Source organism: Manis pentadactyla, chromosome 7 (assembly GCF_030020395.1).
Source record: "Manis pentadactyla isolate mManPen7 chromosome 7, mManPen7.hap1, whole genome shotgun sequence".
In the NCBI taxonomy this organism is placed as follows: Eukaryota; Metazoa; Chordata; class Mammalia; order Pholidota; family Manidae; genus Manis; species Manis pentadactyla.
This window is the reverse complement of record NC_080025.1, coordinates 10,755,061-10,773,261: the sequence shown is the minus strand read 5'-3', so window position 1 is coordinate 10,773,261 and position 18,201 is coordinate 10,755,061. Positions and strand designations below refer to the sequence as shown.

General features: G+C 38.1%; 1 protein-coding gene across 3 annotated transcripts in view; it reads left to right on the top strand.

Annotated features, from left to right (window-relative positions):
• The window catches only part of PDLIM3 (PDZ and LIM domain 3), a 28,137-nt gene extending 13,832 nt beyond the window's left edge, over positions 1-14,305 (top strand). Inside the window, exons 4-8 of one of the 3 annotated variants that reach the window (XM_036894211.2) lie at positions 4,129-4,196; positions 8,352-8,615; positions 10,244-10,368; positions 11,943-12,054; positions 13,299-14,305. In XM_036894211.2, coding sequence (XP_036750106.1) covers positions 4,129-4,196; positions 8,352-8,615; positions 10,244-10,368; positions 11,943-12,054; positions 13,299-13,488 — 759 coding nt within the window. In that variant the 3' untranslated portion in view covers positions 13,489-14,305. Of the gene's footprint in view, positions 1-3,585; positions 3,774-4,128; positions 4,197-8,351; positions 8,616-10,243; positions 10,369-11,942; positions 12,055-13,298 lie in introns of all 3 variants that reach the window. The other 2 variants (XM_036894213.2, XM_036894212.2) reach the window with 2 other exon arrangements.
• The last annotated feature ends 3,896 nt before the right edge of the window (positions 14,306-18,201 follow it).

Sequence of the window (18,201 nt, the reverse complement as noted above, 5' to 3'; positions counted from 1 at the left end):
GGGACTACATGCACAGTCAAGTGGGGTATGGGTTGAAAGTTGTTTATATTTTCATAAAATAACTTTATCCTACAATGTTCTGATAACTGGAAGGCGGCTTGCACAAAAGGAGCTTTCTTAATCTCCATTTCCCCAAAGTAGTCTTCCCCAGTGAGATAAGGGAAATACTTGAAACAGATCACTGAAAAAAATCATAAGGGTGACTTTTTCATTTGAGGGGTGAGCATGCGGAGGGGGTGGTGATTGTTGATAAACTCCAAACATAATAAAATACCATCATTTACTCAGTGTGGTTTGATCAAATATATAATCACTTAATATAGTTCTGCCCTTATTTCCCCAGCATTTTTTCTAATAAATTTGTATATATATATATATATATATATATATATATATATGCATCTTATCAAACACATTGGTTCTGCTGAAGCTGGTAATCACCTCAGTTCCTTGACTGAACCTTCACCTACGGACAACTTCTCTAAACTAGAAGTTGAAAGGTGACCTGTCTTTGAATGCTCTCATTGCTGAGCTCACACCAAGGACTGGGGAGATCGTGGTCCAGAGCTGAGCTCTCCCAGGCGGCAGCAGATCTCTGTCAAGTCACTTAGCTATTCCTCTGGCAGCACTAGCATTTCATTAATTCAAAATACTATTCCTTAATATAAAGCTCCTAACATTTAAAACTAATATGTAAAAATGCATTAATTAATTGCAATGATTACGTACTGAATTCCTAAGAGATAAGAGCCCTTTGGATGCTTTTGTCTGGGTAAAATAAACACAAGAGCTGGACTATATTGGCTGTCATGTAAAATTTTTACTGGTATTTTCCAGGAAATGTAAGAAGGAACTAAAGTGGAATAAAAACTTCTAATTGGTTTTGTTTTTTTTATTCTGTTTGACCATCAACAATGATGTAAGACTTGGATAGAATGTTGCCTCTCAATGCCATACTTAAAATTTTTGTTTACCTTTGGTGTATACACATCACTGTGATTTTCTGGAATGACTCTAGCAGCCCATAAACTAATGCTTTGCAAAGCCTAAACACAAATGTTGGAAGCCTATGTTAGAAACACTTCCTTTTATGATCTGAGAAGACCATAGAGGGTTATGTTTAAACAAATTGTACATTTGTGACCTTTGCTACATTAGCAAAGACTGGAAATGGCAAAGAAAAAGCTTGGTGCTGATTAACTTATGTGCTGCTTTTTTTTTTTTTGGAAGTGCTACTGGAGATTACTTGTGCACAAATACTTTCAGAAAGGTTGCTTCATTTACAGGACAATCACCATCCATGTTTATTTATTATTTGAAGACTAAGAAGAAAACAAGGCAGAGATTTTTCTTCCCCCTAAAGCCATCATTTTACATTAACTAATTTTTGCAAATTCAGTTTTATTTACCAAGATCTTTAAGGCATAGCATACTTATTTTTAAAAAAAAGCTTGAGTCATTTCGTCCTGCCTGTTCACTCTTTTAATTAGCCTGAAATTGATAATCTACCAAAACTAAATTAGGCAATGAGCTTTCTGTCTTCTACCATATCAAAAACCACACACTTGAATCATGGTAATTGTCATTACTTACAATTATTTCCAGTTCACTTTTTCATGCCACAATAATGGCTAACCATTATGGTTAATCATGACACACAGCCAGTCTAAATTCATTATTAAATCATCCCAACAATCAGATTGTACCACTAAATAAATGTTTGACTACACAGATGTTCCCATGCTCTGGGATTCAGCATTTTTCTAAAGCCATATTTAGTTGTTCTGGTCATTCTGTGATCCAATACCAGCAACTATATTGTCACCCAACCCAGGGGTCTCAACTCCTAGGCAGTGAGCCATTTTCTGGAGGGAAGAAAATCAAATCAATAAGATAACAGTCCATTCACTCACACTATGGGATCATAGGCTACTGTATTCAACTCAGACCTTCTTTTCAAGGTCAGGAGGCTGTTAAAATATGTCCAAGGTTAATGAGAGAAAAATCGCTCATTACCACATCACAGATTATCAGGTACCATAAGATTAGAGACAGCTGGAGTCGGATGCAGTAGGGCTAGTATTTGAAGCTGCACCCCATATGCCTCGTGGGCTTTGCTGATAGGCTTAGGTGGGGGTAGGGGGGATTTATGATGACTGCCTGCTCAAGAGAACCAAAAAAAGGCATTTTGCTGCTTGGTTCTCAGAAGGAAGTTGTTGATGTTCTCAGGTGCAAGAATCTCTGTGCAAACTCCGGTTCCACCCCTAAGAAAGGAAGACAGTCTCTTTGCTAAAAAGAGTGCCAGCCCACAACTTACTCATCTACAATGATGAGAAAAAAATGACATGAAGAATATTGCAAGGTCTTTTTATTTTTTAATCAAAGCAGCGTCTTTCTAGTAACATTTCAAATAATCATAAATGTTTGTCCTAATTGAAATCTGTGTGAAACATTGGTGGCACATTGACAAAAGTAAATGAAGTTGATGTGAATGTGTGAGTAAAAATATTCTTAAGATTTATCTTACTAATTCAGCCAAATGAAAAGATATGTAAAGAAAATTAGCTCGGGTTTATTTTAGCATTCCCTTTTGGTTTTCTTCTGCTGCTTAAAAAAAGAAAAGATTTAATAACTTTACAAAATTATACATCTGCATAAAAATGGGAAAACCTGATTCCTGACCTTAAAAACTAATAATACAGAGTTGCAGATCATTCAGGCATGTTTCGAATACAGACTTTAGTACTCTGATGTCTGGTCCTTTTGCCTGAGCAATAAAGTATAAATCCTTTTGTGAATCCTATGCATTAGCTATCTCTCAATCACTGACTTTAGTCTCTCTGGGACTAGAGTAAACACGAAGAATTCTTTAAACACACAACATGAAATTACCAAACAACAAAAAAAGGGGGGGAGATCCTGTAAATGTTATTTTTGCTTTCATAAGGAAAAAGAGTTTTAATTTATTTTTCCGAATTGAAAATTAGGACTTAAAGCAAATTAAGAATTTTGGTTTTTGTGGTAGACAGTGAGAAAAAACAACTTTCAGTTAGATTAGTTCAAATGATTCAGTATAGTTATTCATTAATGCTCACTCTCTTTCTGATTGTTTTATTTCCCCATTTCATAAAAGGGGGAGACTTTATTAAAATTGTAACAGAAGAGAAAAACATATGTAAGTTCTACTTGAGAAAATGTTGTGTAATACTTTTTCCCAGCCAAAAATCTCATTTCTGACACAGAATTTCTGTATTCAAATGAGTCATCTCAGAATTTCTTAAAAGCTGTAAATGTGTAAGTCAGTAAGGGGGAGACAAAAGACACAATGTTCAAATTATTTTATAATTTTTAAAATAAAGTCAATTCCTTTGCACCTGAACATCTGGTGAATGAATATAGTACATGTAAATTTCACAGAAAATTTGGTGCTGGCAAAAGTTTATCCCTAACCCCTCCTTTAACCTTGCCTTTAATCTTGTAGTGGGGAAAGAAGCCTGGGTTAACAATAGCGATGCTGTGGGTTTGCTCATTAACGGCTTCATTGTGCATTCTGTGGCTCTGTGTATTTTGTCTGCCATTGTACAGGAGTTCAAACCCATTGGTACCGCGCACAACAGAAGGGCCCAGCCTTTTGTTGCAGCAGCAAACATTGACGACAAAAGGCAGGTAGTGAGCGCTTCCTATAACTCACCCATTGGGCTCTATTCAACTAGCAATATACAAGACGCGCTTCACGGACAGCTGCGGGGTCTCATTCCTAGTTCACCTCAAAAGTAAGTATCGGATTCGGTTTCTGGCCTCCATGTTTTTAACAGTGATAGATAGTATGCTTTCTTTTCCTTTCAAAAGTCCAGCTCTTGCTGTTTTATTTCTACTTTCCTGAAGCCACGATCAGATTTTTATTGTAAAGGCAAGCATCTAGAACATGGTTCTAATGTTCTGGAGTGCAGTCTGCCTGGATGGCTAAAACAGAGACATCGCCCTGGTTCCATCATCACCTTTCTTAGTCGTGTCAATATCTGGTGGTAAATAGTCCTCTCTGTACAATTATCATTCGTTAATTTTATCTAAAAATAATATTCTACTGAGGGGCTTTTTAACCTCAGGATGTGAACTTTGTTTTTACAGGATGTGAACTACTTTGAACACAAGCACAATATTCGGCCCAAACCTTTCATAATCCCAGGCCGAAGCAGGTCATAAGCTCTGAGTGTGTGACGTTTGGAATGCATGCTTCTTTAATAAATCCTTACTACTCACCCAAAATAGTTAACTTTTAGTTGTTTGGTGTGACTGTTCTCATTTTGAAGCTTATTTCAAAAGCAAAAGAAACAAACTCACTTAGCAGAGACTAGTAGCCAGCTACCCTCCATTTCCAAGAGTAGATAGTGACAAAATGATAGAGCTGTGCAGTGTCACCCAATCATCACGTATATTTATAACTAATACCCCTGCTGCACCAAGGTATCCAGAGCATAGTGACTTTTGTAAGGCAGACATGCCCCACCGCCAGGTCAGGAAGGCCCAGCCAGCACAAGCAAACCCAGAACCCAGCCCTGGGTCAGGAGTAAGGAAACAGGCGGTGCACCTTTGGGAACATTTATCTGCTCACCCCACCTCAGCACCTGCTTCTCATCCCACCGTTAGAACCCACTGGGTCATCCCAATTCATCCTCGCCCTTATGTAAAAATGTGCATTCTCAGGGCAACTTGGAAAAGAAGAGAGGCCACTGGAAAAGGAACTTTTCTACCTAAGGGAAAATAAGTATAAAGAAAGGGAAGGAAGGTGTACTGGTTGCTCTCCTGGATTACTGTGCACACACAGCGCCTCAACATATGCCAGACAGTTTGGTGATCTCAGACTCCAAACCCAGCAATTGAGAAGAAGAGCAGGAGAAAGATGCCTAGCAAATACGTCTTCCCCCACTAGCATGTAAGCACCTTATGTCCCCAGCACCTAGAAATGAGTAATGCTGCAGTAATTGTTAGATAGCATGTTTAAAAAATTAGATAAAGGAACAAAGTCCTAAGCATACCCAATAGTATTTCCTGAGAGGCAAGAAGAATCAGGCGCTATCAGCCCTCTCCCATGCTAGCAACTCTGCACAATCCTTTCTTAAACTTCTCTGTTTTTTGTTCCCGCGTTCTCATTCCATTTTCCTCTGCATCTCTGCCTTATTTCTCCACATTCAGCTTCCCACCTGCACTCCCAGTAACAGAACAACATGGTATTAAAAGTAAAAATGCTATTTTACTATTGACTAAATATATACACAGCTTCCTGAAGAAGCAGAGTAAAATGAATATGCTCACGTTCCTTTGAGGTTAGCTTAACTGTTAAGTTCACTAACTTGAGCTATAGCACTTCAGGAAGCTTGAAAATAAGATGATTCCTTAGAGTAACACATATCTTGCCTGTGCTAAAGACCTGTAACATTTAATTTTATAAATATTGAAGGGAAGTCAGAGAGATTGAGGTATGTAGTGCTCTTCTATTATATTTCCACTTTAATTCAAAGATGGTGAGAATGACAAGCCACTCATAATTTTGTCATTGTAAGGTGCCTTTCAGTATAGTTCATTCTGGAAGAGAGGAGAGGAGAAACAGGGATGAGGGGATCCACTTAAAAAACACGAAGTACACAAATCTTAAGGAATCATAAAAACACCTCTACTATCCTTTCTCCCGATGCCCCTCACTATTTGCTGTAGCTTCTGAATTTCTCATTCTCACCAAACGATTCTTCATCAAAGTGGAATTTTGAGTGGTAACATAGCAATCTGTAACTACACCATTAATGAACAACTTTGTAATCAGAAGTTGGAGATGCTAAATTGTTGATACATTAATCTCCCTGGGGCCATACTACTAGTTATGGTTCTTTTCATCATTTCATAATTAACACACCAGCATTTTCATGTCAGTATTTAAAGCCAAAGCTATAATTAAAATACATACAAGATCCAAATGATAAAATACAATCCTTTGAGTGGTTATTGGACAAGTCACTTTCAGAAGCACATCCCAAGCAGTTTATACACACGTCTGGGGGAAATTCACTCTCTAATGAGCTATCCAGGTGTGAAGCAGTGAGTGTATCATCGAGCTTACAGGTGGTCTGGTCAAGTCACTAAGTCAACGTCAAGAAATCTCAGTAATATCTACCTTCCCAGGTCACAGGAATAGGTCATGGTGACCCATGATGCTATCCAGTGACTGGAGTCCATGGAAACTCTTATTTAAAGCATCAGTTCAAGAGATCTTTTAAAATTGTACCAGAAATTATAAAAAGATCATTCTTATTTGCTTAGGGTTTATTTTCTACCTATTCAATAGACATGGTACCCTAAATAGAATGGTAGAGTAGGCAATACAAGACACAATCTTTTATATAAATTAAATTATCTACATAAAATCACATGTATACAGTAATAACCCTAATAACAGAAAAAAAATTACTAATTTCATTGATAAAATAAAGTGTATCTATTAGTTCTGAATTGATCCTACTTTATCTATCTACTTTCTAGCACTATGCCTGACACCCTGTAAGAACACATTAGTTATAAATGCTTGTTGAAAAAGATTCACTATTTTGAGCCCAAAGTCCCCCAAGGTTTAGCGCATTGTCCCAAATCCTTAAACTGCATTTTTAATAAGCTGCATTATACTTAGGTCAAATCAAACACTGTAGCTGAAATTTTACTTCTCTTCTTTTACCAACTGAAGTCAATTTCAGGAATCAGTGTAGGGCTGAGCCTATAAAAATGGTGAATAAACCACTTGCCATTTTTGCATGTCATCAATCAATTTATAGATTGAGTTTTAAACAGGTCCTCAACAGCCAGGAAGAGAAGGAGCATGTCTATATCCACCTGCCTCTTTTAGATTGTGGAGGAGGTTGAAATGGATCACATAAGACAAAATAAATTTTAAATCCGCTTAATGACATGGACTGTCCAGACTAATCGGGCTGCAACACTGGTAAAACCAACAAAATCAGTGCCCAATATCCTTTTGGGTTTTGCTCTCTTTATGGGGCTGACGTTAGCTCCGTAGCCAGAGTAGATGCAGATATGGAGCCGTACTTGAGCCCTAAGAGGATACCGACTTTGAGATGAACACACCCCAGAAACTGTTCTCGGTCTTGAGTTCACAGCAACACTAACCTGTGGGCATGAGAGAAGTTTACAAATGCTAATATTTCTTTTGACTTAGTTTTAAATGTGCTTTTAAAAAAATCTCAGTATATCCCATTTTCTGATAAAATGTATTTCTCATGCTGTGCTTAAAATGTATGAAGAAAAATGACTTTTTAGTCATTAGCATGTCAGTTGTGACTAGGTTCCTATTCACTTTCCTAAAAATATGAAATCTCCCTAGTTGGTCTTCAAATTGCATGGCTGGTCTTTCTGATGTTTTAATAATAAGTATGCTCAATTTGTCTTTAAAATGAGATGAGAAATATGCATGAAATATGTGTACTTCCAATATTTTACATGAAATAGCTATGTATAAAAGAAATGTATCTTAGCCCTGGTAGCACCTGGAGAGCCCAAGATCACTTTATCTGCCCTCTAATCATTAATTTCAAGGTGACAAGCATTTACTGGCTGTTTCTAGAGCCTGTAGTAAACCACTGAACCATTTTTTAAAGTGTATTCTTCACAAAATTAAAGACTGAAAATGGAAAAACTTAAAATAATAACAATAAAACATTTACAAAATAGCCTTAAAGCATAAGCTTTAGCACATGGCCTTCAAGTTGGTGATTGCTAATCAATTAAAGCTTAACTGTGTTTCTGAAACATATTTATCCTTTTGGTATGTTTAGCTTAAATATTCAATTGGATTTTTATGCTGCATATTCAGTTACTATTTGTGAAGGATCTTCATTAATATTTTAATTTTAAATATTGCAGTCAGACATGTAAAAGGATGTCCAGCTAATATAATTTCCCTGCATCATTTGTCTGTGATACTGTCAATTTTTAAATCAATTGGCCTATTTTTTAAAAGTGAGGACAGTTCTACTTACTTTATACACAACTCTTTCTACGTGCAACCCTCCACTTACATATTACCTAGTAGAACACAGCCAAAAAATGCAACATCACCTGTATCTTTTAATTTTGCTAAACTTTTATCAATCATGAATGTTTAAACATAAGTGTTCCCTTTTTAGAATAAATTCTAGCCAGAAGTAAACATTTCACTACAATTTGATTTAATTCACTTCTGACTTTTTGTCTTCAATTCCTTTTAACCTCTCTGTCCTTGTTCTATGTGTTCTCCTATATGGATTTTCTGGTTCCTGTGTCACCTCTGTGTCACGTGGTCATTAACACAGTGGATGCAGTACTCCGTCCGGTGTTGACGGTGGCAGTGGACGTAGCACCCCTTCTTCTGTCAGTACTCTTAGTACTATTTGCCCAGGTGACTTGAAAGTGGCTGCTAAGATGGCCCCTAACATTCCTTTGGAAATGGAACTTCCCGGTGTGAAGATTGTACATGCTCAGTTTAATACACCTATGCAGTTGTACTCAGATGACAATATTATGGAAACACTTCAGGGTCAGGTTTCAACAGCTCTAGGGGAAACACCCACAATGAGGTAATATGAGTCTTTCTGAACCATGGGCATATTAACTAAACACATGGGCAATGTCGACTTTACCAATGTCTTTTAACATTGTCTTATTTGAAAGAAAGCTATGTGAAAAGCTTTAAGGCCGAAATTCTAAGGATTTAATGCAAATAGCTACTAGGCCTAATGATAAAGGTGATTTGAAGAATGTACTGAGTAAAGCTTTGTGATGTAGTGCAATCAAATGAAATCATGGAAGGGCCAAATGTACATGTCTTTGAAAAGCTACAATGGACTTTACAAAAAGCTCCAGTACTTCTCAAAAGTGATTTATAATCTAGTATACTCTGTGTTTCTCCTTTGGAGATCAAAAATTGGGAAAGGTGGGGAGGTTCAGAGAAGTTTTCAGAGATGACACCTCTTGTCTCTTCTCATGGCATCTTGAGGACAGAGAATTATTTTTTCCATTTAAAATGTTTGCCATGAATAAGGGTTTATAAGTGAATATCTCAAGTTATTAATGTAGATATGTAATTTCATTGGTCTCTATTTTGACTAATTTCTTCTTTATTATGAATATTTGTTGAAGGATTTTTTTCCCTCATGTTTTTTTCAGTTAAAGAGATTTCTTGTAAGATAAAATCTTATTACTTCTTTCACTATTACAGAACCACTTTTTCTAAATTAAGGTACCATGTCTCAGAGTGCTATGTTACAGTATCCCAAAGATATCTCTTGGGATGGATACAATGAGAAAAATAATAGCATAATGTATCTCAAAGCCTTTTTAAAAGGAATTTCAGATAAAGAGGATGATTATTTTCAAATATTACACAGGCAATAAAAATGTGTACAGATAGGAACTATGTTTTCTAGGTAATGCAATTAAGGAACAAAATAATAAAGCATTAATTGCCTAACATGTGGTAATATTGTGGTATTTTTAAACTGCTCACATGAATATATTTGTAGAAATTATATTAAAATAAAGCTATCATTGTTGTAAATGAATTGTAATGTAGCTGTTAAAAAATACAATGTACTCAGCATAACTGACATGTATATGAAAGTTTCTATGTTAAGCATTTCAAACAATGACAAGTTGAATTTGTTCAATTTGCAAAGTTAAGCCTTTACTGGTTCCAGAGTGTTAGCAAAGCAAATTAACCTCAAAAACAAAATTAATAGTTTTAATTAATATTTAGTTTAATATGAGAAATAAATCTGAATTTTATTGACAATTTTATCACAAAATAATCAAACTGGGCTCACTCCTGGCACTCTCTATCACGTGTATGTTGTCTTTTCTCTGAGAAGAATTAATTTTGTTCACATTAGAGTTACATATCCATCAGACACAAGTGTTGACTTTTTAAAATTACTGTTGCCTAACAATCACATTTAAATTGCTCTTCAAACTATTTTACCAAACGGAGAAGTGCTGATGTGACTCCAGGTTAATTCGTGACATGTAAAAATGTAATGAGTTCACATTATATTTTTAACTGGGATAGAGTTAAAACTTGAAAGTACTAAATCTCTGTTCAGAAGTTACTGCAGATCTAGTAAACACTTGTTTATTGATGTCTGTGGCTTCTGGCACAGCCGCGCCTCCCGCGCTCCTGACTCCGCTCTGCCGCCATCCTGTGTTTCAGTGAACCCACGGCCTCGGTGCCGCCCGAGTCAGATGTGTACCGGATGCTCCATGACAACCGGAATGAACCGACTCAGCCTCGCCAGTCCGGCTCCTTCCGGGTGCTCCAGGAGCTGGTCCACGATGGTGCGTAGCCATGAATGTCTGTCCAAATATTATCGATGGAGGCTCTTGGAAAGGTCAGGGGAGGGAGGACAGCAAACATACTGGGAATGAAAGTCTAAAAAAATCTATTTTATTCAGTCTTCAACTGAATTTTTGTTCAGAATGGCATCTGGTTTAGGAAAAGAGGTTCCAGAATGTGTCCAAAAGCCACCAGCTTGGTGGTAAAAAGGCACCAAAGACAGATTCCATCCACCAGAGTCAAGGGCTAGCTCTTGTTCGTCATAAAATAGAACACTAAATGGACACTGCAGCGCTCCTCAGCCTCCCCACAATCCAGGTAGGATTCTTATCAAAATTTTTAAATAACACTGAAATACCCCTTTACTATGTTCTCAATCCTATGCTAAATACTTGGCATTTATGATTATTTAATCCTGACAATAACTATGTGAGGTAGGAGCTCTTATTTTCCCCATTTAACGAATGAGAAATGAGGCGTAGAGACAGGGGATTTGTACAGCCCTACAGCCAGTCAGAGGCAGAGCTGGGGCCCTGACCCGCTCCTGCTGTGCTCAGGGCCCGCACTCTTACCAATGCTTTCCACCCCCGCAAAAGGAACTCTATCCTTTCAAAGTCCCACCAAAATGCAAAATGCCACATGAGGATGGCTATTTTTTTAAAAAGGTAAAATAACAAGGGTTGGTGAGGATGTGGAGAAACAGGAACCCTTGTTCATTGCTGACAGGAATGTAAAATGTTGAACAGTACAACAGTTCCTCAAGAAGTTAAACATAGAATTATCACATGATCCAGCCATCCCACTCCTTGGTATCTATCCGAAAGAAGGAAGACAGGACTCAGATACCTGTATGCCAATGTTCAAAGCAGCATTACTGACAATAGCCAGAGGATACAAACAACCCATATAGCTATCACCTGATCAACAGATAAGCAAACTGGGGGCTATGCAAACAATGGAATATTATTCAGCCTTAAAAAGGAATGAAACTCTAATACATGCTATTGACATGGATGAACCTTGAAAACATTATGCTCAGGGAAATAAGCCAGACACAAAAGGACAACTATAGTGTGATTCCACTTCTATGAGGTACCTAGAATAGGGCAAGTCATAGAGGCAAAAAGTAGAATAGAGGTTACCAGGGTCTGGGAATGGGGAGTCTAGTGTTTAGTGGGTACAGTTTCTGTTTGGGATGACAAAAAAAAGTCCTAGAAACAGATACTTGTGATAGATGCACTGTGAGTGTACTTAATGCCATTGAATTACACTTAAAAATGGCTAAGATGGTCTTTACGTCTATTTTACCACAGTAAAAAAAAAAGAAAAAAATGCAAAATGTTCTGCTTCTTTGAACATTCTGCAAGAGGTCCCTACAACAACAAAAGCTTTTAATTCTGTTTTGTAAGTCCCTTTTCAGAACAACTTATGCTTGAACAGTTCTTGTTCCTTTTGAAATGCTGGTACGGTTACAACTTGAGAATTCCTTAGGTTAAAGGCCACACCTTAAAATAGAAGCCAAGTACAAACTGTAGCCAGCTGTTCCCTTGCCATAAATGGAAACACTGTTTTTCAGATGACCGTCCTGCTGGAACACGGAGTGTGAGAGCTCCAGTTACAAAAGCCCACGGGGGTGCTGGCAGCACACAGAAGATGCCACTCTGTGACAAATGCGGGAGTGGCATTGTGTAAGTTTCACTTTAACCCAGGGATTCACTGTAAATCTTGGTATCTATTCTCGGTTTCTACTCATTGACTTGAAATTCAGTGTCCACAATACTTGGCACATTTCGACCAGAATTACTGGGATGTACCCTAAAACTGATATATAATGCAAATCAGTAATCTTGACTTATAATTTGAAATGATTCTCATGAAAAAAAATGTACATTTTAATTTTTTACAAGTATATATTTTCAAAGTAATTTCTAAGAATCATAACTGCACTTCAAAAAGCCCTCTCTCTCTGTAAATATGTAGTCTTTGGGTACTCTCTTTTTTGTGTAAAGCCAGGCAAACAAATACAGGATCATCAGGTCATTAATTAAAACACATTATCTTTACCCAGTTTCTTAAATACTGAAATATAATTTTTAAAAATACAGTCAGCTTGCATTTCAAGGGCCTTTCTGTTTGAAGAGCCACACTTGCTAGCTCTAATCTTTGAGTGAACCAGATCATTTTAATCTTTGCCACAAATGCCCCATGTAGCCACTTCTGCCATCCCTCTATTCTGTTTCTCCACCCTTAGCTCACACGCTGAGGCACCATCTGTCCAGTTACTCAGGATTCATCCCAGAAGGGCAGTGGGAGATAAGCCTGGCTGGAGCAAAGAGGAAAACATGAGCAGAAACAAATCCAAAGGACAGGGAGCTCAGGAGCAGGGTGGACCCTATGACACACGACAGCACGTGACATTACCAAAAGCAATTACTGCTTCTAAGTTGCAGCACACCGTTTGGACAGCAGAAGCGAGTCCAATCCCATCCCTGCTCTTTGATCTGTTTCCTCTATGCTCCAAGGAACAGAGGTTACACCACCAAGATAACCAGAGAAACTGGTTGTTGTGTAGACAACAACCTTCGTAAACAACAGCCTGCAGGATGTGTGTGTGTTTTATCTGCAACAGTCTCCCTCTTGCAAAGAAACAACAGAGACAGATCAAGTGTGATCCTTTAACTTTCATATAAATGACTTGTGTGAAGATTCTTCAAAACACTCACCCAACAACATCACAGAGAAACACGCGATAGTTTATTAGGGTTGTCTTGGATCTCCCTGACAATCAGCCCACAGCTGTGTCCGGTCTTACAGCGGGAGGCTGATGTTTCCTGAGTGTGAAACAGATAGAGCCTGCTTCTCTGTACTGGTGTCTCCCTTTGTACCATGCTTTTGGCTTTGTGTTGTTTACTTGCTCTCCCTTCCTCAACAGCGGTGCGGTCGTGAAGGCACGGGACAAGTACCGGCACCCGGAGTGCTTCGTGTGTGCTGACTGCAACCTCAACCTCAAACAGAAGGGCTACTTCTTTGTGGAGGGGGAGCTGTACTGCGAAACTCATGCAAGAGCCCGCACGAGGCCCCCAGAGGGCTACGACACAGTCACTCTTTATCCCAAAGCTTAAGCCTCACGCAGACTGGAGCACGCACACACTCACCCTCGCGCTTACACAGGAAGACATTAATGGCTTTGGGCAGAAGGATAGCAAACTGTTGGCTCCAAATCTAAAGCCAAGGCTTTTAGACATTTATCTTATTGTGTACTGAGGAAAAGGAATGGGAGGCAAATGTCTGTTATAACAGAAATACACATTTAGCTATATTTTGCAACTCTTTTTCTCTTTGAGTCTAGCAATAACTTAATGACAATTAAAGCAATCATTTTTTTGTATGTCATACTCCACAGTTTACATTTCTGTTTTGACCATCACACATGTAAACACCAAGATATTTGGGGGAGTCTAATGTTCTTTTGTTAACAAGTTGATTTTGCAATTATAGTAAACACCAACTGACAATCTTGTATTCTAATACAACCTGCCATTTTTTGTTACCTGTTTTAATAATAACTATTATAGTGCATGTCAGGGAGAAATGCCTTAGATTTCTCTAGTTTCACAGTCAAACAATTATACCATCAGTTGCAACATACATAATAAATACATAAAACATTTTAAAAATACCTAATTAAGTGGCACTCAATGAATTCAGAAGTCAACATTCCAATGAGAGGACCCAAAAATTGTGTCTTGACATGTACACTAGCAACTCAGGTTGTTTAAGAAAAATATATTTTAAGAAAAATGTGGCTTCTTTCTTTTTTATGACTCAGCTACTCTTTCTTATGAGTCCACAATTTCTGCTACTAGGAGGACATTTAACTTTGCTAGTTAAAGGTGATTTAGTTTCTTGCAGATTAAAACAGTTTCTTTTGCTTTGAAACAGTCTCTTTCATTTTTAATGTCTCTTTCAGATAAATATTCAGTCAAATTCAGGGTTCATACTCCACGGAGGCTGTTTCTTTATGCTCAAAAGTTCACCACCTGCCTCCTCCTTCCCAGGGCGGCAACTCCAAGACGAGACTTATTTAGGGGATCTCCGAGGATGTGAGGGGCTGCTGGCCTCCTGGGGTCCTGCTAAATCCACTGCTAAAATCCATGGGTTCACTGGGGTCTGTTTTCTCGCCATCGTTGGGACCACCCAACAACCTCACCTGCAGCACCATCTCCCCAAGTCTCAACTCAGCCTTTCCTGAAATCACGGGTCCTTTGCATTTCAGACCTGACTCCCCCTGGCCCTGGCTCTGCTATGCACCTTGACTCATGCTATGGTGGCCCCATGGCAATGCCTGACTCACAGTGTCTTACCTACTTCCCATGCCTCTCACTGGGGACCATGGTGTTCCCTCGAGGTACAAGTCTTGGGGAACTGGCAAGGTGGGGAAGTGGGGACCGTCTCAGTCCCTCTCTCTCACCACCTGGTCACAAAGTCATCTCTACCCTACCATAGGCAGCATAGGCAAGTGTTCTCCTATTGTCCCAAATGGAAAGGAGGGCAGAGCTTGGATTGCTCTGAGATTCTCCCGCTCCCACAGAAGTTATTCCTGATCCTGCCCTATCTGGGGTTTTGATCCAGGGAAAGGGGCAAGAACACCTGCCTGGCCCCTGTTGGCATTTGAGATGGCATCTGGAACCCTTGCACCAAAACATAAATTAATTAACAGAGCTATTAAAATAAAGAAGAAACTTAGAGATCAAAGAAATGACTGCATCCAAAATACATTACATTTTTTGTTCATATATTTTAAAATATTTTATTCTGGGAAGGATATAAATGTAAAGGTTTGGAAGCTAGAGAACAAATGAATGGTAGCTAACTTAGAAAACCTGAGAAAATCAAAATCCAAAACAGCAGTGGAGAAAACTAAAGACCAACCCAATTCACCCTCCAAAATTTTGAAAACGGGTGGAACTTGACAGCACCAGGCATCTCTAGGCCAGAGGACAGAGGTGGAATTACCATCAGGAAGATGGAGCAGAAGCAGTTTAAGAAGCACGTAAGGCATCCCCTCCCCACCCCATCCCACCCCGGCAGCACTTCCCAGCAGAGTCAGCAAGGTATTCTCTGCAGAAGGTACGGCAGCATCTCTAAGCTGGAGTCAGGGATCACAGTTGAGGGTATGTGTACTGTATGAAAAAGAGCTGAAATCAAGAAAGAAAGACTCAAGAGAAAAGTGTACGTTGAACATTATGTTGTGCATTAATGTACACTGTATATCATATGTAGGTTGGACATCAAACAGCATCTTAAAATTATATTTTGTATGTCATAGAGTACATAATGAACTGCTCAAGTTCTTATCTATAATGAGTAAAAGAAAAGCAGTAAAAAAGGTGGTACGGTTTTTTCAAAAAGTAGTAGAGTTCTAACCTACAATTCAGGAGAGAGAGGGCTTAAATCTGAAAATTCAAACTATGTACCTGAGGCTTGCAAAGCATACCTTTAAGGTTAAATGTTCATCATTTCTAAAAAGATTATTTTCTTCACAATTGAATCTAGAAATTTAAACATGTAGAGGAATTAGCTACAAAATTAGTAAGTAGAAATGAATGCAATATGAAAATTGTTGTAAAATATATAAAGTACAGAATGAAAATAGCAATGTTGAAATGGAACGGAATTTTTTAAAAAGCCAACAAATGAGAAAGCATTATTTCCTATTCTAGCATGCTGTCCATCAATAACGAAATCACACCAGTCTCTGAATAGGAATTCGTGCAGTGAACAAAGAATGCCAACCAGTTTTGGTTTAGCTCACAGAATAACATTTTCTTGGAAAACAGACTAGTCACTGCATTTATATTTACAAGCTTATAAAAGCTAACAAGGATCTATGAAACTATCCATAATTAAGAATTGGGCATCCATGAACTTTGGGCTCATGATTAACTAAATTGCTGTTTTTTACAGTAAGCATAGTAGAGAGTTGCTACTCTACCAACAGGGTGATTGAATAAAAGAACAGTTTCAGCTAGCACATAATGTTTGCATCTGTGTAAGCAGAGCAAAGTTTAATGGTTAATATGAACATAAACAGTTTACTCATCTCTGCATAAGATAATCTAAAGTTTGTCCAACTTGGGAACACTCCAAAACACGCAGAATGGAACTCTGGGTCTCTTCTATTAAAAACTTCAGCTACAAAAGTTTGTCAAGTTGTCCTTTGGAAAGATTTGACTCTCATCCGAGGAAACCGCCCTTAAAACCATTATTCTGTTCTGTCATCATGGCCTAGTGCTCTTTTGTTATTTATGCTGTACCATCTGATCCTTCAGCAAAAGAAAGAAGATTTAGGAAAGAATAAGATACTCAGATAAATTGAGTAAATAAACCACTTGCCTAATCTATATGACTATTTCAAATAATTTTCTCAAGTCTCTATTCATTTTGGGGAGTATGCAATAAATACTTATTTGAGAACTGACCAAGAGATGTTGAATACTAGGCATAACAGAATGGATTTTTTAATAGCTCTGTCTATATTTGCAAACTCAGTTTTAAGGTAATTAGAATGCTTCATCAATTTTAAAATAAAGCACAAGAGTGGTTGCTTATCACAATTACTTTCAAATTTTTTGGTAATATTAACATTCATTTCAGAAGAACATAAAGTCATATATTAACATTCGCTTTATAACTGCCTGAAAACTTTGTCTACATATGCAGAGAATGTTTAATAACATGTTTTACTTCCTCTAGAATAAGGCATCTCAGCATGTCTTAACTTGCAAAAACCCAAAACACAATTCCATTATCCATTATTCAAAGAATAATACAATATCTACTCTTGAAACCTAATTGCTACCCCTACCATAAGTATTAAGCATAAACGGACACTAAATTAAAATGATATGAAATGCCAAGTATTTATTTGGGGATAAAAAGTACCCTATTCATTTATTTATTCAAGTTTTCATCTGGCGGAGTATATACAAGTTATTATTTTTGCAAGTGCACAATTATGTTGTGAGTTTGAGAACTACCTCTTATAAAACCAAATACCCATACTACCTCCTTTTCTGAATCATAGGGGTTGAAAAGCACAGGCATGTGTATTACTCATCATATGTATAAGTGCTAAGATGTATGCTATCTGTGGTTCACAAGGCACTAAAGTTATGCCACCAATAGCACGTGCAAGAGCCTGCTTTATGTCCAGTTACACCACAGAGGCACAGGCTGCTGCACCTGCTTTCATGCATGAGAACCAGGTGCTGTTGTCTGAGTTCCCAAAGCCCCCAACCATGGCCTTTCAGAACACTGCTTCATGCTGCCGACCTGTTCATTCCTCATACACATACGTACTTGATCCCAGTCCCTCTGTTTGGGGTGCCAGCTAACTGAATAGTCTAATTCATGCTAACAAGTACTAATAATTGTCTACTGTCCCCAGTTATGTCCAATATTTGTGTTTGGTTCCAGAGGCTGTCCTTTAATCTAAAAGAATGCCTTTAATGGTAGAAATTCCAGGTAGAGAAAAATAAGCTGGGAAGGAACTTGAGGAATAGGCATGATTTAGACCAAGAAGAAGGCAGAGGATTAAAGAGTCTCTTTGCACATGTAGGGTTTCACATTTTGTAGAGGTGATAGAGAGCTTTCCTCCCTGTGATGGAGGCCCAAGCCATGGGAATGTGCTCACTCTGGCCCGAAGCACTGAGGTCAGTTTAGTGCTCTGTTTGTGAAGTTCACCGAGGTAAGCGTTTATCGTAAAACTCCTCTTCTAACCTGAAGAGTCTTCAGATTAGCGATCACAACTCTGAATGCACTGTGAACCACTG